The sequence below is a fragment of the Strix uralensis genome, chromosome 16 (assembly GCF_047716275.1).
Source record: "Strix uralensis isolate ZFMK-TIS-50842 chromosome 16, bStrUra1, whole genome shotgun sequence".
Classification (NCBI taxonomy): domain Eukaryota; kingdom Metazoa; phylum Chordata; class Aves; order Strigiformes; family Strigidae; genus Strix; species Strix uralensis.
The window spans coordinates 2,407,424-2,431,124 of record NC_133987.1 but is presented as its reverse complement, the minus strand read 5'-3'; the positions used below and the strand labels follow the sequence as shown (position 1 = coordinate 2,431,124).

Sequence of the window (23,701 nt, the reverse complement as noted above, 5' to 3'; positions counted from 1 at the left end):
GGAGCTCAGCCCGGGCTCAGCACACCTGAGCAGGGATGGGAAAACTTGTGCAGTTTTTCATGGAGAGGTTGGGGTTATCATCCTGCAAGGTTTTGAGCAATGATGTGGGGTCTCAGCTTGGCTTTAGCTTTTTGATGTAGCCTGTCTGTCTGTCTGTCTGCCCTGCCTTGAACCAAGCATCCGACCAAGGGGCTGCGTTTTGTTCCCACTGAGCACCTGCTGCTGGGTGCAGCTGAGTACCAGCCCAGCTGCAACCCTCCAGTTCGGGGACTGGGAGATCTCCAAAGGCCGGGAATGCTGCAGGCAGGACAGGCAGGTTGGGAGGACCCAGTAGGACTGGGCTTCACAGCCAACACTTCTGCCCACAAACACCCTTGCCTTGTGCTGGGTGTCATGGCTCTGGCTGCCTGCGAGAGCCCCATCCTGCCCCATCACTGCTGCGCCTGATTCTGCAACCTGTGCCTGGCCCAGCTGCAGGCAGGTGAGAAGGGCCAAAGCAATCTTTGCCAGGTAAATCTCCAGCTCTGACAGCTGAATTGAACTGTTTGCCACATACCTCATGGGCTGTTATCCTGCCCAGAGCTGCTGTCGCAAGCCAAGCAGTGCGCGAAGGGCACTCCAGGTACTCCAGTGTATGGCACTGTGACATTAATTGCCCAGTTTACTCTCCATCTGCTGTCTCAGAAAAAGGTTTTGCAACTGCAGACATTTGGGAGGGTGCTGGGATAGTATTCCTGAGAATAAAAAGACCTGGGACACTTCCGAAAGAGCAGTGACACTGGGGCTATAACCCACCCACTGCAGCCTCCCTCTTAGACCTTGAAAATCAGGTGGGCTTTCCCCAGGCTTGCAGCCCGAGTATGAGGTTGCCGCACGCTGTCACTGCCATGGTGGGAGGGACAGTATGCAGCTCTCCAAGTGAGGCATGCCTTAAATTTTTGGAGAAAAGGAGCTGTTTCTGAATAGTTGAGAAGTTTCCAGGATTCATATCACAGTACTATGAGAGCAAGGCTCGCTCTGAACCAGTCAGTTAGATCAGCCCTTGTCACAGAGCAAAAGGACCTGGTGGTGTCCATGGCTTGGGTGCACCCTCTGCCATGGCCAGGGTGGATTTGGAGTTGGTTCATGAGGAGCTTCTTGGGCTGCAAAGGTTTCCTGGGCACCGAAAGTGATGTACTGCTTCTGGGACTTGCCTTTCCCTGTGGCACCCTGTACCTGAATGGACTGTGTCTGGTACACGGGAAACCCCCTGAAGTTTAAGGGTGTCCTGAGGGCTCCTCCCGCCTCCTGCTCCAGAACAGACTGCACTGGACTTGCAGCTTCCCAAGTGGGAAATGCATCCAGTAACTGGAAAACTCGAGCACACTGAGGAGAATGGGGGAACATTTTGGCTTCGTTCTTGGAGAACATCCATGAGATTTTGCAGAGGTTTTTGTTTTGGAAGGGTTAACCATCTTCCACTGAGAAATGGTGACCCAACCTGTAGCATGCAAATGCAGATGCAAGTCATCTCCAAGCCCAACATCTTCATATGTGGAAGCTTCTCACAGATTTTACTGTGGACAACGGCACTGCTGGGTCTCAGTGCTCATGAACAGCTTCAGTGTAGGAGTACTTGGTCACCCAGTGATTGATTAAGCTATGGATAGTTGGTAGGCAGCAACATTTAAAAACATAAAATGACCTCTCCATCCATTGCATGTGTCAAGCAAGTCCTGACTGGAGCTGTCACTTATCCTCATGACCCAGGAATGTCCCTAACTGATCCTCTACGGCTGCCACCTCTTGGCTGATGCTTGAAATCTCCAAATGGTAGTTATTTGGAAGGTCAGTCTGCATTCTTGTTTCCTGGGTGTCTACCAAGGACCACAGAAAACTGTCCAGCCTGGACATATCTGCTTTTCTCCCCCCTCAGGTGCTCCTCCATCCCTCAGACCCCTGCATGTCTCCAGCTTGCCCCCTCCCCCAGTGCTGATCTTATGAGTGGGTGCAAAGAGTATGGCTGGAGGTGACTTGGTGGAAAGCATTGGCTTCATGGCACTAGCTCTTAGAGCCATCCCCATCGTCTGATCCTAAAAGGGAGCATTTTTTGGAGAGTTATGAGCCTGTGCAAACAGAGCTTTATAAGGCAGCATCACTAATATGGAGCGTACCCTTCCTACCCACAAACATCCTGATACCCTTTCTGGTGTGAGTTTGGCTTTGTAAGCCAAGCCAATCTGATCAGGAAAATCCTGGGGAGAAAACAAACAAGGAGCCCCAGGAGGAGGTTGGAAGTCGCTTTCCAGAGTCAGAGCAGATGTTGTTTAGTAGACAATGATGCCACAGATGTGCCTTGGCCGGCTGATCTGTAAGGACGTGGCAGCCTGGCCATGGGGCAGAGGAGGCTTTGTCCCGGCACTCCTGGCTGCCTCCACCCTGCTTCAGCCCCTCTTCCCTCTCCAGCCACTGGGACAGGCTTCAGGAGCATCAAGGAGATGGGGGAGCCCTCCTCATCACCCTCAGTCACCCTTCCTTCCCCCTCCCCGGGCCGTAAGATGGCATTTCAGGGTCAACTGCTTTTGTCCCAGTGCTGGTGCCAAAGGTTGTGGAAAACCCTTTTCCTGGCTCGGCAATGCCCCGCTCCTCCCAGCCACGACGTCTGCAGCTCTACGCAGGGGGGAGAGGCCGAAGCCCCAGGGAAAGGACTCCTTTTTTAAAAATTTTATTTCCTTTCCACTTCTCACCACTGCTGCAGCCGTGTCCGTCCCGTCCCCCCCCCGATAATGAGCTGTTGTCTTGTGCAGCATTGAGAGCTAAGTAAGCATGAAAAATTGGAACAATAAAGAAGTAGTTCTGGGACAGCAAAGCCCCTTGTTTGACAAGGCTAATTCCACACCCCCCAGCCTCATTTTCTTTCAGCCACCTTCCCCCTCCTCGCTCCTCCTTTATTAAATGAACTGGCTTTTATTGGGGTGGAAGCTGGGTTTCCTTTTCCCCTCTCGCCTCCCCCTCTGTTCACATGTAATTTGGAGAGTTAATCTCCTCAGGCAGGAAATGTTGTTTCTTTCACTCTTTCTCTCCGGCCCTTTCCATTTGGCTCTTTTAATTGGGGCCCAGACCAAGGAAATGGCCACACCACAGAGCCTGAGCAGGAAGAGGGCTGTTTCTGTTGAGGGGCCCTGAGCATCCCTTCCCACTGCCCCGACTTGCATGCTCCCCTTCGGCAGGTACACCCTTTGGCCTGGGATGGGGGTACCCAGCTCCCCTTGGCCAGCTGGACACCCCAGCTGGCCTAGGGAAAGCTGGGCTGAAGATGTTGGTTGGCACTTCTGCTTCTTTTCTGAATCCCTCTTCCTGCTTCAGGTCAAGTCACCCAAAGGTTTCAAGACGTAACATCACCCAGGGCCATCTCTCCCAGCTCTCTGGCAGTATGAAGGCACTTGGCTGCAAATATTTTCTGTGGAATCTCTTTGAAAGACATGACATCGTAAAACCTCATGGAAATTCTCCAGATTTTTCTTGATGCTTTTCCCCCAGTTTCTTTTAAAGAAAATAATTCCGTTTTAATGAAAAATAGAGAGCTGGGTTTCTCCCCCCACCCTCTATCTGTCTTGTCTCTTTAGGCTGAAGGAGATTTACAGCAGGCCCTCTTGCTGGCTGGGAGTATGTGGGGCACGTGGCCCAGGGTGGACATTATCTTGGGTGGTGTCAGTGAATACAGCTTGAAGTACAAGAAACCGTGATTGATGGTACTATGAGACTTGATTGCTCAACACTTCCTAGATGAGAGCTTCCTTCAGAAGAGACAAGTAAAATTGCAATCTGTGCTTTACTTAAAGGCAGGGCAAGACCATGTTGAGCTTTTTTTAAATAGAGAATCCCAGGAAGCTACTGGAACTCATGGGAGAAATCCTTCCTAGGGCAGAGCAAAGCTGGGCAGGAATAGCCCCTCAGCTTGCAGCACCTCTCAAGACGCTGACTTGGTGTGCACCAGCGTGTGCAGGGAAGCACGAGGAGGCTTGAACAGCTTGCGATGAGAACAGCCATTGCAGCCTGGTCTGCTGCTCAGAGTCCTGCTTCCACCATGCCTTTCAGAAGGTGAGGTGTGCTGGGGACAAGGCTCCAGGACACCCTTCGCACCTCCTGCACCAGTCCTTGGCTGCTTCCAGCTCCTCCAGAGACCTGGCCAGGGGGGAAGAAGCACGACGGCTCCTGGGCAGGGCTGGGAGAGGCCAGTCAGCCGCCAGCAGGCTGGGAAACTCTGGAGACTCCAGTCTCCTCCTAACCACAGTTAGGCCTGAATGTTCCCAGCTCTCTGGCAGCCAAAAGCTTTTGGATTGCTCTTTGGCACCGTTGATCACTCCCAACAGGGCAGTGATTCATGCTAGGAGGCTAATTATCGTTGAGTTCACTCATCCCTCTATAGATAATCTCTGGAGGAGGGGGTGGGCTGGGGCTGCATGTTCGTCACCTGCCATCGCCCACCAGACTCGATGTCAGTGCAGATGACATCAGTGTCCTGCATCAGTGGGGACACGGAAGACCCTGTGTGCGCTCTCTGCCTTCAGGCACTACCTGGGAAGGAGGGGCTCAGTGGGCAGCATGCAGTCCTGCTGCAGGAGAGGCATCGCCCTGTGGCAACATGCACCATGCAACAGGCCGATGGTCACAGGGTGCCCTGCTTAAATACTTGCTGAGAAAAACAGGCTGCTGAGCGTGCCATGCACAGCAGAGGAGACTGGGCTCTGAGAAAAGCAGCTGGATTTTAGGACTAGATAACCAGATCTTTGGCATGAATTGATGCTGTCCTGGAGAGAGCAAAGCTTTGCTGGTCCATACTGGGTGAGTGTCCAGCCTCTGGAGCAGGAGGCCGGGTGGCTGAGGACAGGGATACCTGGAATGGGGATATCCTCACTCAGATGTGAATCCAGACGTGTCCAGTGGGAGCTGGAGGGAGGGAAGAAAGATATCGCTGAATGCAGAAGTGACTGTGACCCACAGGCTATCATCTGCCATCTCCTCTCTCGGCTATTTGAAGAGACCCTTAGTCCAGTGAAGACCTCAGTCTCCAGGAAGCTCAGGTCCCGCACAGTCAATGAACCAAGGGCACAGAGTTTTCTGGAAGACTTTTTTAGGCAGTGTGGAAAATCCTGCTCCTTCCTGTGCCCTGTGCCTCTGCATGGGGACCCGGAGCAGTTCCCAGGCTTTGCCTGATGCTAGCTGTGGAGCATGCACGGGCTATGCACGGGTCATGGCTCACTGGCCCAGCCTCAGAGCTGCACGGGAAGATGGCTTTGCAGAGATAGGTTGATCTGTGCATGTAGAAAATGAAGGGCTATATCTTCCCTGCACAGGTGCTGAGGAGTGCTACACCTCTCTTTGTGCACCTCAATATCATCTGGGTGGATGCGGTTCCTTTTGTTTAAAGCAAAGAAAATTAGATCCCAGCAGCATCCCCTTGGGCTAGCCAAGCTGCCTGGCTCCACTTCCAGTGCAGCCTCACTCTCCAGCAGCCTCAGCCCTTCACCTCCACTTTCCTAAAGCTTGACTATTTGGAGCCAGGTAAGAGTGCTTGTGCTGGGCTTGGTTTGTGCTGCGGAACGCAGGGAAAGGCAGCATGCCCTGTTCAGGCCTCCTGCGCTGGGCAGGGTGAGCAGGAGCAGGGACAGGGCTGGATGGGACAGGCAGCCAGACTCCCTCCGTGATATCATGGCATCATGTGGGGTTAGACCCTGGGTTGTAGGATCCAGGCACAAGTGGGATGCTGAGCTCTTCAGGCTGTCCCCAGCTGTCTTTGGAGGCTGCTCACAGCTCAAGGATCAGACCAGGAACAGACAGCAGCGGGCTCATGGGCATGGGACCAGGACAGGGACAGAGGGGCTGCCCAGGGGTTCACAGGGATGCCATGGTGCTGCTGGGTACAAGTAAGGCCTTTTGATGCTACCTGTGTGTGGCAGGGGAGGGCGACCGGGTGGAGAGCCTGCGGCAGAAGCTTCTCCTCGCAGAGCCTGAGCAAGATGGAGCCAGCCCTGGGCTGGGACAGTGCTGCTGAGCAGGAGCTGCAGCACGCGTGGCTGAGCATCACTGCTGCAGGGGGACCCCAGGGCCCTGCCCTGGTGCGTGAGGGGCACGGGATGATGTGTCTCACCCTGCTCGCCCCCGGAGGGCAGGGAGGAGAGGGTTAACCCGCTCCCCCAGGTCCGGCTCTTGCAGAAGATGATGCCACACTCTCCAGCTCACCGCCTGCCGCCTTCCCCCTCCCTCTCCACTGCCCGTCAGAGCTCTGAATAGGGAATTAGTTTTGCCTGCGTTTAGACCTCTTAATTAGCTATTCTTTTTGCTGGGCTGGGGAAGAGGAGGGGCGAGAGGAGACCCTCACGCACCCCCAGCTGAGCCCTGGCCCTGCTCCTGGAGCAGCACAAAGGAGCCCAGCAGGCAAAGCCATCGGAGGGCGCTGGGGACGCCAGGACCTGTCAAAGCTTGTTTCCCACCTTCCAGAGCCAACCTTTTCTGTCCCAGCCAGGAGACAGCCTGCCTTAATTGGGCTGAAAATCTAATCATTTGTACCTCCGGGCCTGGGAGGGGGGCAGGGGCGGGTGTGCAGAGCCCGCAGCCCCGGAGCGGGGCAGGGCGGCTGGACGAGGGCTGGAGGGATGCAGGCGGCGGGAGGAGGGACGGCAGTGAGGACGAGGGGGAAGCATGTAATGGGGGAAAGCAGGATGCAGATGAGGCAGGAGAGGGGTGAGCAGAGTCCAGAAAGTGCATAGGCTTGTGGAGGAGCTGAGAGGACAGAATTTTTTTTTTTTAAGCAAATTAAAAGTCATGCCTTTGAAATGAAGGAAAAAAAAAGGTGAGCAACTGAAAGGTGGAAGGGAAAGAGAGCAGCAAAACACGTTAGCCACTTTTCCTGATCTCCATCTGCTCTGATAACTCGACCAAGGCTGCCCTGTGGTCCTCACGTCTCCCACCAACATCCCGAGCCTGAGATGCTCCCGCACCATGGGCATCGCCTGTACATGGCCCTGCTCCCATCTCAGCATCTGCTTTCTTAGGCACTGCTCTCCTGCCCCTTGGGTGCCAGATACTTACCTCTCCTGCCTCCAAATAACATGTGCAAGCCTTGCCCAAAAGAGGAGAGCAGGGAAAACTATTCCCAGCAACGGCCATCAGGCTTCTGCCATCACTCACGTTCATGGAGTAACGACTGCTGCAGCAGCTGTGCTCCTGCTTTATTTCAGCTAAAGATTTTCCAAAGCTCAGGCTGCCTGTGTTGTCGGTGATATCGGGGTATGGTGGGGAAGTGCCAGCCAGCGTGCTAAGCTGTCTTCAGCTCAGTCACCACGGCTTTGCCATGTGCCTGGTATCTGCAAGCCAGGTTTGCAGGGTGAGGACCAGCCCCAGATGCCTTGCATCTTGCCAGTGCTGCTCCTCTGCTTACACCACTTACACCCTTCCTGCTTTAAACACCTTTACACAGTGGCTGGAGGCCTCCCTGTATTAGTGCTGACTGTTTTCAGGCAGTGTTGTAGGGGCAGCCGCAGAGGACAAGCCTGCGAGCAGTGCAAGCACACGCAGGCCATCCAGGTGCTCGTGTCTTTTAGCAGTTTCTTCAGTACTGGATGTTATCACCAATACTCTCAAACCACACTTCTCCAACTGCTCTCTGTTTAACGTGAGAACGCTTCATGTCTCCAAAATGACACACACAAACTGGGGTTCTGTGTGTGCATGGTCCCTCTCCTGGGGTTTATATAAAGCCCAGTATTATCCCCAGAGTTCCTTCATCAGCTCCTCCAAGCTTTGGGCCTTATTCCTCAAGACAGTGTCTTATTAATTTCTCTTTTTTTTTTCTTATAATCTATCAAAAAAAAACCCCAATCCCCAAAGGCAAAGCCTTTACCAGAATTTTATTACTTCTCCTTCTGTAGGGGACCCAGACCTTCGTGCTCTTGCAAGGGAGGGTGAAGGAAACACCCCAGCAAGAAGGCTGCATGCCGTGGCTCTGCCCCATCCATGCACCAGCCTGCCGATGTGCATGGCACTGTGACCAACCCAGCAGCAGAATGGCTGCTGGGCAAACTGGTTTGAGCCATGACCACCAGTCCACTGTAATCACAAGCAGCAATGTCCAGTCCACCCAGCACCTGCTCCCACGCTCCTTGCCCAGCATCCCAAACCTGACCAAAGGAACAATAACAAGTGCCAGACTAGAGGGTGCAACTAGATAAGCAGAAGTGGAGGCATCAGAGTAGCCCCTGACGTGGAGCAATGGAGACACTAACAAGGTGTTACTGTCTGACACAGCATGGAACTAAATTGTGGACTCCTTGACAGGGGATGCTGCAGAGATACACAGTAAAAGGGGTCGAGTGGAGACTCCAGTCAAAGGAACCCAGGGCAGAGAGAGACTCCTGACACTGAGCCACCGTGGTCCAGTGGACATGAAAAACCTCCAGGGTGTAGGAAACAGGACAGAGCTCTGGGGAAGACAAGGGATGAGAGACCCCTGAGGTGTGCAAGGAGAGAGCCCCGCAGGGATGGAGGTGGGTGGCAGCACAATCCAGGGCACACACTGCGGTGCAAGGTGGCTGCCTGCTGCCGTGACCGTGGCCCCACCATTAGCCCCATGACACAGCTGGATTGGGTGCCCCGGCAGCCTGCCAAGCTGGGCAATGGTCTCATCCCGGGCTCTGACAGAGCACCAGGCATAAGTTCTGCACCAGGAGCACCTCGGAGCTGCTGGTAAGACGCCTGCAGAGCCAGAGAATTTATTGCTGGGAGTTGGGAAGAGCAGATGCTCATCAGTACCACTCCTGGCTGGGCAGGGAGGCAGGGCAACCCAGCAATTTGGCTTGGTGCTCACCCATCCCAGGAGGTCCTCAATGTGTGAGCAAGAGACAAGCTCAAAGGGTTCATGGGCTTCTGTATGGGTCTGGGCACGGAGGGGCAGGAACCACCAACTTTGCATCAGCAGCATCTCTGGGCAGTCATGTGCAGTGAGGAGGGTTTCAAGCCCTGTTTTCAGAGGGTTGGTTTGGGAGAGGCTGCTCGGAGGGTGCAGGAAAGCACATGGCTAGGATGGGGCAGGGTGCCAGGGTCCTCAAAACTCCCACCGCTCTGCAGGGTGCCATCCTTTGCACAAGACATCTGTGAATACAGCTGCAGAGAGCAGCAGAGAAGGCTGCAGAGGGTCCTGGGTCAGCTGAGGTAGCTCTATCCCAGCTAGTGATGATGACAAATTGCAGGCAGATAGAGGCAGGGGATCTGCCCTTGCAATACCCTTCCATTTTTCAGCAATTGGTGCCTCAGTGACTTCCTGAGCCAGGAGCGGTATGTGTGCCGTCCCATGTAATAGCCACCATGGAGTCTGCCCTCAGTGAATTTGTCTAATCTCATTTCAAAGCCGTGTGTATTTTTGGCCCGTGTGGCATCCTGTGGCAATGAGGTCCACAATTTAATTACACATCGCGTAGGATAGTAATGCCTTTGGTCTGCATGGAACCCAGGGCCAGCTCGTTTCATTCATAACTTCTCCCTGTAACCTCAGCTTCCTGATTCCAGTGGAAATTAGTCAGCGAAATGCTGGGACTCCCGTGTCTGGTGTCCTTTTAGCTGGAGGAGTCTTTGGAGGCACGCAGCCAGGGCTGACCTTGGTGGAAAGCACACGGAGTTTAAGGCGAGCAGGATGCCTGTGCCCAGCAGGGATGGAGAGGCTGGGCTGGGTGATGCTCCTCGCCAGCCTGCTGCAGTGGGGAGAGGATCTGGGAGACCTGTATGGGGCCAAGGAGAGAGATCTCAAGGGATTTGTGGGCAATGGGGTTCCTTGTGCAACTCATGTCAACAGTTGGAAGCATGAAGCTTGAGGCAAGGAGTCGGTGGGTGTATGACACCGGAGTGAGGTCATGAAGCAAAGCAGGGTCACAAGAAGAGACGTGGAAGGGCTGCAGTGGTGCTGGAGCCTGCACCAGAGCTCACCAGAGCTGTAGTGGAGGAAACCTGGAGCATCTCCTGCCGTGTTGCCCCAGAGCGGGACTGCCTTGAAGAGTGCAGCAATGGGGACCCTCAGGGGTTGATTAACACTGATGTAGACACTCCTCTTTAACATTGCTACCTAGTATTTCTAATTTTAACCTCTTGTGGGTAAAGGGGGCATGCCAACATATAAAAAGTACTGCTTGAATAACCAGTGTCCAAATCTTTCCAGCTAAGCTGAAGAGTTACAAAACATGACAGACAAGGTGATGAGCTGCAGGATAAGATACTTCATTTTAGCAGATTATCCCATTCAGCGTGTCCACAAAGCCTGGCTCCAGCGAGGCTCACGCACAGCCAGTTTCCAGCCAGGTCCCAGTCAGTGCTACATACCTCCTGGCACAGGTGCAAGTCAGGTTTGTGTTGTCTCTTATTTGTGCTACTATTATTTCTGGCTTTGTGCAGGAGTCAAGAATGCAAGAACACAGCAGGAGCCCTAGCAGTGACTAGGAGGTGATGGGACAAGGACTGTGGAAGTCTAAAGGCACTAAGAAGCCCAACTGTAAGTTGACTTGGATAATTCAAGTTGACTTGAATAATGAGGAATGTCTTTTGGGGCAGGAGGTCAATAAATCACTGGCTCACTGGACAAAAACTGCCAAGCCCCTGCTGTGACCTGGAGCAGCTTCAGGTCTGGGCTTCACATCAGTGTGGAGGGAAGGGCAGGATGCTCTTGTGCAGCAAGTGCTGCCTTCCTCGCTGCTCTCCAGCAAGGAGCTCACGTCCTCTCTGTCCACACTACCCTGCCTGCAGATGCCTGCCCTGCCAGCACAAGCCCCCAGATGCAGTGTGCTGTAACTGGTCACCTCCTTGTACCCCTTCCTCACCTTCACTCTCCAAATCACACAGGCAGACAGGTGCTGGAGCACAAAGGTCTGGACGGTGCTGAATGAAATTTTTTTAGATAAATAGTTTATTGCTTTTTTTGTTAAATGCAGATTCAGAGTGATCAAGACTTGTCCTGAATTTAGATCAAATTAAGCATACTGTTTCATCTAAGAAAACAAAAAGTCCGAAAAAGTTTCATTCAGACATCAAAACATGAAATAATTCCTGTGGATGTTTCTGCCCAGTTGGTGAAGCAGAGCTGGGCACCCTGTGCACATGCTGAGGGAAAGCCCAGTTACGGGGGTGTTGTCCCTCTCCAGTGCACTCCCAGCCTCTTGCAACTGGTGCCTGTGTCCTGGCCCCCGTGCCATCCTGCAACAGCTGGCTCCACAGGCAGGGGCTGAACAAGTGACCTCTGCTGCTCACTGAAACACTGGGTGTGGAGGAAACCCTGCCTGCTGAGGGATGCTGCAGGACCTGGGAGGGTGCTGGGCTTCCCCTCCTCTGGCCACTGCACAGGCAGGTGCTGTCCTCTCTGCCTGCCAGCATCTGTTCCCAAAGGAGACCCCCAGTTTGGAGGGCTCTAAGGGTGATGATCCAAGGCTTTTGGTTTCTTTACCAGTTTCTGATGAAGAAATCACTGTTTCTCCTGGTGAGGTCTATAGCCCATGGAGGGCCCAGCCTGGATGTCGTGAACAGGAGGGATTTCTCACCTGGGAGAAAAGGCACTGAAGAGCCCATCCTCACACTGTAACAGACATTTCACAGCTCTCCCTGGCTTGATGTTATTCCTTCCCTCTTCTTCTTTGCTGCCACCCTCTGAAACGTCCCTCAGGACAAAGGCCACATCAAAGTGTCAGCTGTACCAAGAGCGTTTCTCTTGCTCCCTTTGTGGTCCCCCTCGGGGCTGATAAAAGACCCACAAGCTTCTGGATGTGAATCCTAGTTGCGCAGCATCTTTTTACAAGCATTTGCATGGGGCGAGCAGGAGCAAAACACCCCAGGTCAGAACAGCAGCTTCTTGAACCCACGAAGGGCTGCACGGGATGGGAGAGCGAGCAGAGCCAGGCTCAGCTCCACCGCTCATGCATTTGAACTCCTTTGCCACTAACTTTCTGGCCGGAGGGAATGACTGACAGAGACTGATGGTGTCTCTGCCTGTGTGTAATCTTAGAGCCGGCTGGATTTGGGAAATCTCTTTCATTGCTTTAAAAAAATAAGCAAGCGACTAGACTGAAGGGTCCCGATTAACTGGGAAAATCTGGGCAAAATGCAAATGCCTTCTCAGGTTCTCAGCCCTGCGAGCCATGCTGTGTGTCCCAGGGGAGGGCGGTGAAGCCCAGCTCAGGCTACAGCGCAAGAGGCACAGCCCGAGCCCCAGGGAGGGCCGAATCCTGAGCACGCCACAGCCATGTGTACAGGTCCTGAATGCAGAGCCAGAGCTCCCCTCCAAGCTGCCCAGGTCTGGAGAAGCCTTTGGGTGAGGAGCACTTCGCAGGCACTGGGATGTGCTGCTGGTCCTGCAAGCCCTCCCCTGCCTGCTCCTGCCTGCCCTCGATGGGCCGTGCTCTGGGATGCTTGTGCCCTCCACTCCACAACAGCTGCCTTCCTCCTGGGCTTCACACTCTTCAGGGTCTGAAGGGAGAGTTACAACCAGTCAGAGATGACGCTATTATGTTGAATTATTGTTCACAGACAGACTTTTTCAAACAGGAATTTGGGGAGGATTTGGCACTCACCCTCCGGTTCTGCCTGCTCCCCTCCCGTGGGGTTCCTGAGTCACCCGGCCCCGTGTTTATCTCTCCACATCTCCGTAGCATCTTAGGGACAAGTAAAGCTGGAACTGAATCAAGAGAAAACAAATACACTGGCAGAACACAGCTGAGAGAAAGCTGCATGGGTGCAATATAAACTCCCCCAGGGGGTTGATCAAAGCCTACAGAAAGCTGGAAAGCTGTAGTTCCCACAGGTTTTGAACCAGGTAGCAGGATTTCCAGCCTGCACTCAGGAAATCTGGGAGGCTGCTGTGTGTCTTGTGTTCAAAGATCTTTGTCAAATATATAACCTTGTCTTCCATAGCTGAAACAAATTGAATTTGCAGACTGGAGTGAGAATGCCAGGGGGAGCATCCGCAGCAGCAAGTTTCCTGGCTGCCCCGGTAATAAGTCTGTGGAAGAAAAGAGGAGTCAGGAGGCAGCTGGGTGCACACACTTGGTTGAGAAGCTGCAGCTCAGAGCTGGTGCAACCTCCAGCACTGAGCTCAGAGAATGCTCTAAGCTGGCACTAGGGTCTCCCATTAGGCTGTGCACGAAGTGTTCCAGGGTGAAAAGAAATCTCTTCCATGAGGAGAATCACCTGGACACCAGCACCACTGCCCTGCCCCTCCTGGCTTTGGGACTGGCTCCATCACAGCAAGAGGCAGCTCAGTGCTAACCACTCTCAGGGGCTAAGCTCAGCCCAGCCGCTGGGTTCCCTGGGATTTAAAGACAAAAGGAAGTTGTCCCTCCCACAGTCGGTGGGGACCCAGCTCTGCTCGTGTTGTGGGGCGGAAGGTACGGATCGGAGGGAGAGGTGGATGGGAGATCTCCACAGCAAGTGCCTTCCTCAGGGTAAGCTCAAGGCCACATGATGACACAGGATCCCATTTTCCGTCCTGTGTCAGCCCATGCCTCCTGCTGCCTTCCATTAGCTTCTCTTGGGCAGGGACCCATGTCACTGCAGTGAGAATTGTCCCTCCTGGAGCTATGTGAAACAGGAGGAAGCAAACCCATGGACCTTCTCTCTGACTGACCCTTGCCCCTTGTTGTACAGGAGAAGTACCAGGCTCTGGCAGTATCAAACCTTGCACACACACTCCTAGGATTGCTCTGGCCTCCACAAATCTCAGCTTAGTGGGCGATGGGCCTGACTCCTCAAAGACACTGAGGTTCCCTAACTCCTGGTGATTTAAGCTGTCTGACCCTCCTAGCCCTGCTCTCCTCTGATGGCCATGTCCTGCTAGGTGTGGGCTGTGCTAGCAGGAAGAGGTGCTTCTTCTTGGGGGACTCTCTGGAATGTAGTTCCTCAAAGCTGGCGAGCAGGTCAGAGTGGCTCTCTAAGAAAGACCCAGCAAAGGCTGCGCAGATGTGTCGAGCTTGGAGCGAGGTGCTCTGAGCTCCTGCATTGTTCTGGAGAGAGGGGCACGAGCCGCCCACTGCGTCAGCTGGCAACGTTGTCCCACAGGCATGGCAGCATCACAGTATGGTTATGAGAGCAAGTCTGTCTCCTGAGGCCACCTGCCGGGGCAACCCTTGAAGATGAAAAAATCAAAGATTAAAAATTCTTGGAGATAAAAAAACCTTGAAGATGAAAAAAACAAGAAGATGAAAAAATTTCATCCATGCACGTTTGCCTTCAATGCAACTCCCAAGACACAGCCCCGCAGCAGGGTCCCAGCTGCCAGGGAAGCACAGCCTGTGCTTAAGGTGACAGGCTGGGGAGAAGAGCTGGGCTTCAGATGTAGTGTGGCAGGTCACTCGGGTCCCTTGGAACCTCGGAGGTGTCCTGGGGTAGTGGTGTATTAGTTCGTGCAGCAGCAATTCAGCCTCTGTGGAGCTGAGTGCAGGTGGCAACCACCCAAGTACTCCCTGTGTGCCTCGGGGGGGTTTGCTGCCAGTGCTGAGCCGTGTCCTGGCTGCCACCTGAGCTGGAGCTCCCTTGGGTATTTCCCCATCACACAGCACTTACAGCCACAACTTGCTGTCCCTGGGAACATCATTGCTGTGGTGCTTCCTTTGGCCTCAAGTTCACTGCAGTGGGACATGAGCTTGCACCCAGGCTAGAGCCTGGAGCATGTTGGCTTAGGGAAGGGCAGGATGCTGGGGCCCAACCTGCCAGGGATGTACGGGAAGGAGAGTGTCTGGGGTGAGCTAGAAGAGGCAGCAAAAGGAAAGTGCTGTGTCCTCCAGCAGTGTCTGCTGGGAGTGGATGTTTGCAAGAAGAGATGCATGGAGAGTGGGCTGGGGAAGGGCTGTAGCTGGATCTTTGGTCCAGCTGCAGTTGGAGGAGATTCCTCATAGCTTCACTGGGCAATGGCTGGGTGCATCATGCTTGACCTATTCATCTGCGTGGCAAGAGTTCCCATTGCCAGCTGCCAGGTCTCCTTCCATTTCAGAGTGACACAGGGCAAAAGCAGAGTTCATCAGAGTGAAAAGGAAGGGGTGGCAAATTTGTCTTGTGTCACCAGGTGGGCCTAGGGCTGGTCATTTGGGTTTGATTTACACTGGAAGCAATGCATTGTCCCTGGAGAGTGGGTCGGGAGTCCCTGAGGCAGAGCTGCTCCCCGGCATGGTCACCTTTAGTGGTGGGCCATGTCCCCAAGGCATGCTCTAGCCCTTTTATTTGGGACATTTTCAAAAAATAGCTGCTCTGAGCAGTTCTCTCTGCCTTGGACTGGTGTTGACAATGACTGCCACGTACAACATGACGTGGCAGCATTGCTCTGTGTCAACACATGTGGTGACAGATGTATGCCAAGTGGGTAGAAATCTCAGAGCTCCATGTTGTTGTTTTTTAACATTGGCGGGTGTCCAGGGATCATTCCTGGTCTCTCCGCTGAGGAGCGTTCCTGCGGGTCCCCTGGGAGAGGAGAGCTCACCCTGGCAAGTTTTCGAAGACTCCATCCTGACATCCCGGTTTCTGCCAAGCCCCTGGGCTGTGCAGTGGGCACTTCGGGCTGGAGGGGGTCAGGAAGGTCAAACTGCTCCACGGGGGACTTTTCTTCTGCAGATTCCCTCACTGGAGGGTGAGATCTGTCCGCGAGCGCTGGGCCACAACAACTGATTCATGTGAATATTTACAGGGCAAATGTCAACAAAACTGCTGATAGCTGCAGTGAAACAACCCTCCTTTTTACTTCCTGCAATGCCACTACCTGCCCAGAAGAAGCTGTGCAGAGGACACCAGCCTAGTCAATACAGCCCATCAGGCAGCAAGTGTTATAGTCACTATGAATGGATTGAGACCAACCAGACCTTTTGCTCAGTGTAGTCTTGTCCACCACCCTGGGCATCACCTGTCCCAGTTGTCTAGGCCACAGCAAATTGGATGTAACAACCCCGGGTTACAAGGGAAGAGGGAAGAAAACCCCACCTTGGACTTCTTCACATGTAATGGTGATAGGGTGCAAGCGTCAAAGGATGAACTCCAGGCAGCTGATGGGGACTGTAAGGTACAGCTGCAAGAAAACAGGGAGATACGGGGCCAGGTGTGCAGCAGGAAATTGGTTTGGATCATAAATGGGTGAGGCAGTGAGGGATGGGGCACAACACCATGGTGCCAAGAGGAAGAAAGTCACAAGGAGCTTGAAAAACAGAAAAATATCTCATGATAAGGACAAAAAAGGGTGCCAGGAAGCTCAGAATAGCAAAACCAGCCTACTTGGTATAAAGAAAATTTATTTCTGAGACACAAGTAATCCCTTTCCTGGAGCCTCAGCGGTGTTTTTTCTTTCCCATCAGCTCTTTGGCACATCTGAACTTGGTGCAGGGTAAGTGCTGAGCTCCCAGGAGCATGGCTGTGAGGTTCCACCTGGGCACTGTTACCTTGGCTGCTCACAGGAGACCTTTGCCAGATGCTCCTCCAGGGTCCCACTGGGGAAGGGCAGCAGTGGGCAGCCAAGGGGGTTTTGTCAGGGCTGGTGGCCCACGGCTGTGGGGTAGGGAGCTGGGGGTGAACAGGGCAGATGCCAGACCTGCACAGATTTAAGCTCCAAAAGCAGAAGGTGGCTGGAGCCACCTTTCTTACCATACCATTTCTCTTCCCATCCCATTCCTGATCTCATCCTGCTGGGATGGGAAGAGAAGCCTGTGAGCTGATGAATCACTTCATTAATATTGGGACTACTGAACTGCTTACAGAAATTAAACTTGAGTAGGTCTATAATGAAAATGAGAAACACTGTGTGTGTTTGTGTGTCCCTGTGTCCCATTCGTTTGACCCTTATGGTGACATTTTTGCCCCAGTGGAATCTAGCCACCTAGAGACACCTGAGTCCTGCCCCTGATCTCCACAGCGCAGAGGTGCGTGCTGAGTCACAGCCAGCCCCAGGTGGCTGCCTGAGCTTTGCTGTCTCCCTCGCCTTCACCGGGCTTTGGGGCCAGCCAGCCGCTCTCAGCCTCTGAATTCCTCCTGCTCGCAGCAGACTGCAGGGAACCGGCGAGTCCATGAGCTGCTGCGGGAGGCTGCTCCATGGACCCCTGCCAACCACTTGCCATGGCATACTTTGGGAACTACTTCTTTAGACACACTGATGAGAGCAGAGTAATGTATTTCTACTGGAAAAAAAACATATCTCTGATGAAATCCTGGTGCACCGTCAATTAGTCAGTTGGGGTTTTTTTGTTCCTTAAGTGAAAATTAATGCTTTTGTCTTGTCAGACCCAAGCCGTTCCTCATACTTGCCATGCCAGCCCATCAGCAGTATTTCTCAAGCATAAAGAGAGTCTGGAAAACTTAAACAAGCAAACAGAAAGCGACAGAAAAACCCAAAAGATACAAAGGACATTTGGCTGGGAGTTGTGTTTTCCCCTCTCTCCTCTCCTCTCCTCTCCTCTCCTCTCCTCTCCTCTCCTCTCCTCTCCTCTCCTCTCCTCTCCTCTCCTCTCCTCTCCTCTCCTCTCCTCTCCTCTCCTCTCCTCTCCTCTCCTCTCCTCTCCTCTCCTCTCCTCTCCTCTCCTCTCCTCTCCTCTCCTCTCCTCTCCTCTTCCTCTCCTCTCCTCCCTTCCCTTTTCTGCCTGCTCTCATTTTTAGGTTTCCAAGCGTGGGCTTCCTGCTTTCCTGGATTGGGCAAGAGGCTTTTTCATGGTTTAACGTATGGATTTGAAGCTTTCGTGCCTATAGCTGAAGGAATAGGAATGACTTTGTAACAAGGATAATTTTGTTCTGTATCTTTACTCCTGCCTTTGACTTAAATTAGCACTGCCTGCAATAAGCTTAAAAGATAAAAAACTTTGTCAGTTGAATAACTGTGTTGCTAAGACAGTATCACTGACGTTTTATTGCTACTAGGAATTTCATGCTCATGGAGCCTTCCACAAGTAGGCACCGCCTGAGTTTCAAATGTGAAATAGAAATGTCCTTTTTCTTTTGTCAAAATTTTTTTCAGGTCTTCTTTAGATGGCAAAAAGATGCCAGATGAAGGAAAGAAGCAAAAATAAGCAGTTTGCAACCATTTTACCCTTCAGAAGGTGCCTTTAACATTACATCTTTCATCTTCTATGGAATTATTTTGATAAGGCTTTTCTGTATGTGATATGTACCCTTTCCAACTTTAAATCCTTTAATTAAGGTCTAGATTGTGAGTTGGGCTGGGTGCCTGCAGACAGCAGTAAGAGGGAAGGTATATGAACACACAGTGCTGCTCAGCCTCTTAGTCCACGCATGCAGCCATAAATAGGATTTCACCCCAGTGCCTCTGGTCCCAAAGAGAAGAGAATGGGAAGGGGTTGGAGAAGAAGCCTTTGGCTGCCATGGTGGACCTCACGGGCAGAATTAAGCCTTAAATTTCCTGCCTAGGGGCTTTTCTTTATTTTCAGCCCCTCCCGCCCCCCCCTTCAGAAGAATGCCAAGTGAAATGCTCCGTGCTGGCTAGCACAAGAGCACAGCAGTGAGCCCACTGCGGGCTGCCCGCTAGAAAGGCTGGGAGGGTCTCCCAAACCCCCCTGCAGACCTTGGTGCCTTCCCCCCCTGCCCCTGCGATGCGCCAAGCACCATTTTCCAGGGATCTTGCCTCCAAAAGGGGAAACCTTCTCCAGCCCACCCTGGAGAGCTTCTCCTCTCCCACAGGGGACCTGTGAGCGTGCCCAGAGCAAAGCCATCTTCGGCTGGTGCGGGATGATTGAGGAGCATGTTTATGAAGTCCAGGAGACAGCTGAAGGAGTTAAGTTACTTCAGTGCTTTGGGATCCTTCAGGATGAAAAATGCTGTATACATGTCGGATTTTATTATTACAATTACAGTCAGATGTTAATCCCCTCACCGGGATTTACTAAGGCAGCAGTGCCAACAGCAGTACATCTCGCTGAGTAATTGCCCTGTTCCTGACTCTCGGGTGTCTCTGCCCTGAGCTGCTTCTCCTTACTGTGTTTGCGTTAGTTCTGACACTGCTGAGAGACCTGCGTTTTCCCACGCAGCAGCGAGGGAAGGCAGAGTGCACCTCAGCCTGTGCATCAAGGGTGACTTTGGTCAAGCATTGCATGCGTATTGGGGTCAGGAAATCAATAATGAGAATGTTTTACTGCTAATATTCAGTATTGAGGGATAACGATACTCATCTCTTTTGCAAATAGTTTTGAGAGCTAATGATAAAAGAGCTGGGGAACAGTATTGTTCCATGACTCTAATTGCAGAGTGTATGTGATCCAAATGAGTGAAGAAGAGCTCAGAGTTCAGCAAACCAAGCAGGGATCATGACAGTGGAAATGCACAGCAAGGGAAGAAAGGCTGGATACATTTAAACCGTGCGCTTTAATCCTGCGCACTGTAAATAACCGGGGTGCACTGTGACAGGCTCCTGAGCCGACACACGGCAGCTTTGTCTCCCTGAAGTCTAGAGGATGCTCTGACTTCATGCAGACTCAGGGCCGGATCTTCAACCTCTCCATTTTGGGGGTTTTTGTTTTCTTTTCCTGTCTGAACCTGACATTTGGCATTTCTGGGATGACAAAGAGACAGAAACCTGGGCAAAACGCTCTGTTTGTTGGTTTGCTGAGTGAAGCCAGCTCCACGCACGCTCAGCATGCACCGGTGAGGTGTTCCTGGCTGCCTCTGCAGCCCTTCGCTTTGCTTGGTGGGTCAGCAGCACATCGCAGTGAGAAATTGGCCCCGCGATCTGCCTCACTCCCTCCGCGCCCTGCCTTGGCCCCAGTGGGTAGCTGGTTATCTCATGCCTTCGGGAGGGAGTGACTGGCATGGGCAGGAATGTTCTTACACACTGTCAGCCTGGAGGAACCAGCTGTGTGTCCAATTTCTGGACGTGGTTCAAGTGTGAGCTCAGTGCTGAGCAATGTGGAGGTAAAGGAGGTGAGAAGGGTTTGGGTTTTCGCTGTGTTGATGCACACCAGGCTCCCACCCTCTGTGCCTCAAATGCTGTGGGTCCAGCTCTCCGCCAAGAGATTTAGCCCCACACTATGGAGAAGGGTGTGAAGAAAGAGCCACAGATTTAACCTGGCTTGCTATCCCACCGTGTCGCACCGAGGAATGCAGGGACGCTTCCTCTCGAGTGCGAGTGATGCTCCTGGAAGGCTGTAGCCTCCCTTGCAGAGGGTGCCGAGATGCTGATGCTGGAGCGCATCGGGCGGTTACGCTCTGGTGTGCGGCCCCAGGGGTCCTGCCCAGGAGGGGCTGGTGGGACGTGGTGTCCCGCTCATCTTTTAGCTCCGCGTGAAGCTGGAAGAGGCTTTGGGGGAGGCGTGGGCTCCTGTGGAGAAGCAGGCGTGGTGGGGCAGCAGAACGCTTGCGGAAAGCAGAGGCAGAGCGAGGGCCCAGCCACCCGGCAGGTCCGGGCCGGTGCCCGGAGTGCCCCGGGCCGGCGCAGAGGATGCTGAGGGCGGGCGAGGGCTCCTTCAGGTCTGGGGGCCACTGCTACGAGCCCAGCGCCGTGGCCGCTGCTGAGGCCACGGCCCCGGCACCTCTCCGGGAGCGGCCCCGCAGCATCCTCGCGTCCCTGCCCGGGCCGGGCCAGCGCCCTACGCCGCCCGCTCGCCGCGGGGCCGGTGGATGGGCCGCCCGCTCGCCCCGGGGCCAGCACCCTGCGGCGCCCGCTCGCCCCGGGGCCGGCGGATGGGCGGCGGCAGGACCCGGCGGCGGGCGCGCGGGCGCGGCTGTCACTCAGCGCGCGGCGAAAGTGACAGCGGGGGCGGGGCGGCCGCGCGCCGGGCGCGTATTTAACTTGGGCGGCGAGCGGCGGCGCGGCAGTGCGCGGCGGGCGGGCGGGCGGGCGAGCCGAGCCGAGCCGAGCCGAGCCGAGCCGAGCCGAGCCGAGCCGCGCCGCACCGCACCGCACCGCACCGCACCGCGCCGCACCGGACTGCCGAGCCGCGACGCGCCGAGCCGAGCCGGCAGCGCAGGGCGCGGAGCGAGGGAGGCGCGGAGCCGCGGCTGGATGCGCTGAGCGCGGCGGGGCCGCCCGGGCCCCCGGAGCAGCGGCAGCATGGGTCGCCGGGGCTGCTGAGCGGCGGCCGAGCCCGCCCCTGCCCGCCCCCACCGAGGAGCCGCGCGGAGCGGCGGGCGCCGCCAGGGACCGCGCCGGGAGCCGGGGCGCGCCGCCTCGCCGCGCCGGTGCCGGGGACACCCCCCCCCCTACACACACACACGCCGAGGATGCCCCGGGGGGCCGCGGGCCGCCCCAGCCGCTCGCCATGAGGAGGAGCCCGGCCGGGCCGCGGGCGCTGCCGGCGCCGCCCGCCGCCGCCGCCGCCTGAGCCCCGCGCCCCGGCGGTGCCCGCGCAGGGGCCGCCCGAGCGGGCCGCGGCGCCGTGACCCTCCTCCCCGCCCCCTCGCCCGGCTATAAAGGAGGGTTTTATTCTCGGGCTCCGGTCTCACGCCAAACCCTGTCACACCGTCTAGACAAGCTGTCGTGGGGCTCGGCCCAGCTGTCACCATGGCGATGGAGACGAGTCCGCTGTGAATTTTGGGGGGGAGCGAGCGAGAGCGGCGGCGGAGAAGGAGGAGGAGGAGGAGGAGGAGGAAGGCTCGGCCGCCGCCGTGCCCTGCCCTGCCCCGCCGCCGCCCGCGGGGGAGGCACGGACCCCCCGGCGCTCTCGGCCGCGGCTGGAGCCGGCCCGGCGGGGAGCCCCGGGGAGCCAGCGGCCGCGGGCGCGGAGCGAGCCTCAGATGCGTCTGTCACACAACCCCGGCCGAGCTATTTAAAGTAACGGGCCTCGCCGGACTTTTGTCTCTGCCTATTTATGAGTCCCCGGGAGCTGGCAGGCGCCGCCGGGCAGCGCTAGGAGCCGAGCCCGCAGCGCCAGCCCCGCGGGGAAGCCAGCGCCGAGCCGGGGCCGGCGGGGGCCCGCCCGGAGCATGACGGCGATCCGGGCGCTCCTGCTCTGCTCCTGCCTGGGGCTGCTGCGCCCGGGGGGCGGGCAGCCCTTCCTGCGGCTGCGACCCTCGCCCAGCGACAACCTGCCCGTCAAAGACATCGTGGAGCACCCGGATCCCGAGTACGACCCCAAGGAGCAGGACCTGGACGAGAGGACTCTGCGGAAGAAGCTGGGCAGCCATTTCGACCCCGGTTTCATGGCCGTGGCCGTGCCGGGGCCGGCCAACGCCTCGGGCGCCGAGGCGGCGGCGGGGCGGGGGCGGGCGGCGCTGCCCGCCGAGCTGCGGCGCCTGGAGCTGGGTCCGCCCCAGGGACCGCGCCTCAAGGTGGGCAAGAAGGCGCGGCGGAAGGTGCTGCAGTGGCTCTGGGCGTACACCTACTGCCCCGTGCTCTACACCTGGAAGGACCTGGGCGTCCGCTTCTGGCCCCGCTACATCAAGGAGGGCAACTGCTTCGCCGAGAAGTCCTGCTCGCTGCCCGAGGGCATGTTCTGCAAGCCCGTCAAGTCGGTCACCAAGACCTTCCTGCGCTGGCACTGCCAGGGCTGGTCCAGCCAGAAGTACTGCACCTGGATCCCCGTGCAGTACCCGCTCATCTCCGAGTGCAAGTGCTCCTGCTAGCCCCCGCGGCCCCTTGCACTGCGCCTTCTGGCGTTTGGATGATCGGGGGAGGGGGGGGGGTGTGCTTGGTTTTTTCCCCCCCAGCGCGGGGTGGGGGGAGAGGAAGCGGTTTGGGGTTGGTTGTTTGGGGGTTTTTTTGGACTTATTTTAATGTTATTTTATTTGAAAGGGGAAAAGCGAACCCAGGAACTGCAGGGCAGGCCAAAGGCACAGTAAAGCACTACAATCAGATGTCTATTTTTATACATATATAGCCTTCTAACAAAAGGAAAATAAAAAACTAAAAAAGAAAAAAAGAAAAAAAATTACCAGCCGTGTAAATAGAGAGATTTTAAAGGAAATGGGGGAAATCGCAGCTGTTTTTTTATTATTATTATAATTATTATTGTTATTATTATTATTTTAAAGACATAGGACCACATTTTAAACCAATCCCCACAGAACCCGAGCACTTCTCTGCTGAAGGGAAGGGCAGAAATTTCCTGTAAAGATGATTTTATCAGAAGGAGAAGGGGCGGGGGGGGGTAAAAAAAAAAAAAAAAAAAAAACAGCAGCATCCCCGAAGACGGTTGTTTCTCTGTGCTGTATTTTTTTTTGTCTTCTTCAGACCTTGTCACTGATGTTTGAACTAATTTGCAAAGCTCTCTAGGGATTTTTTTTTTAAGTGTATAACGATTATTAAGGAGGAAATTTTAAAGAAAAGTACAAATCTATGAAAGAGTGGAATCGTTTTGTTGTGTGGGAATACATATAGTCGTGTAGAGATCTTAAAGGAAATTTTCTGTGTACAGTTTATTTATTTTTAACGTTTGTGTATAGGAAAAAAAAGCTAGAGATTATGCCAGAAACTATTGGAAATGTTTACTTGAATATTCCTTTAAAAACATATCAATGTAAATATGAGCTATCACTGATCAAAACATTTTTAGCAATAAACTCTATCTTTGAAGAAAAACCCCGTGCTGCACCCCAGCTCCCTGGGAGACCAGCAGAGACTCAAATTCTTGCTCGGAGCAGGTGATGAGTAAAGGGCTTTGGCTGGGCCACGCTGGTGTAAATTGTGAGACGGCCCGAAGGTTGGTAGAGCTCCACAGGTTTACGCCTCTCCGGGATGCCACTCTGGGTTTTCTTTGCATATTTAACCTGTTGGGGAGAGGAA

General features: G+C 54.6%; 1 protein-coding gene across 1 annotated transcript; it reads left to right on the top strand.

Annotated features, from left to right (window-relative positions):
• Positions 1-21,538: 21,538 nt before the first annotated feature.
• On the top strand, positions 21,539-22,554 carry LOC141950803 (noggin-2-like). Its single transcript, XM_074886122.1, has one exon. The coding sequence runs from the start codon at positions 21,904-21,906 to the stop codon at positions 22,540-22,542; it is 639 nt and encodes a 212-aa protein (XP_074742223.1). The 5' UTR covers positions 21,539-21,903; the 3' UTR covers positions 22,543-22,554.
• Positions 22,555-23,701: the final 1,147 nt, after the last annotated feature.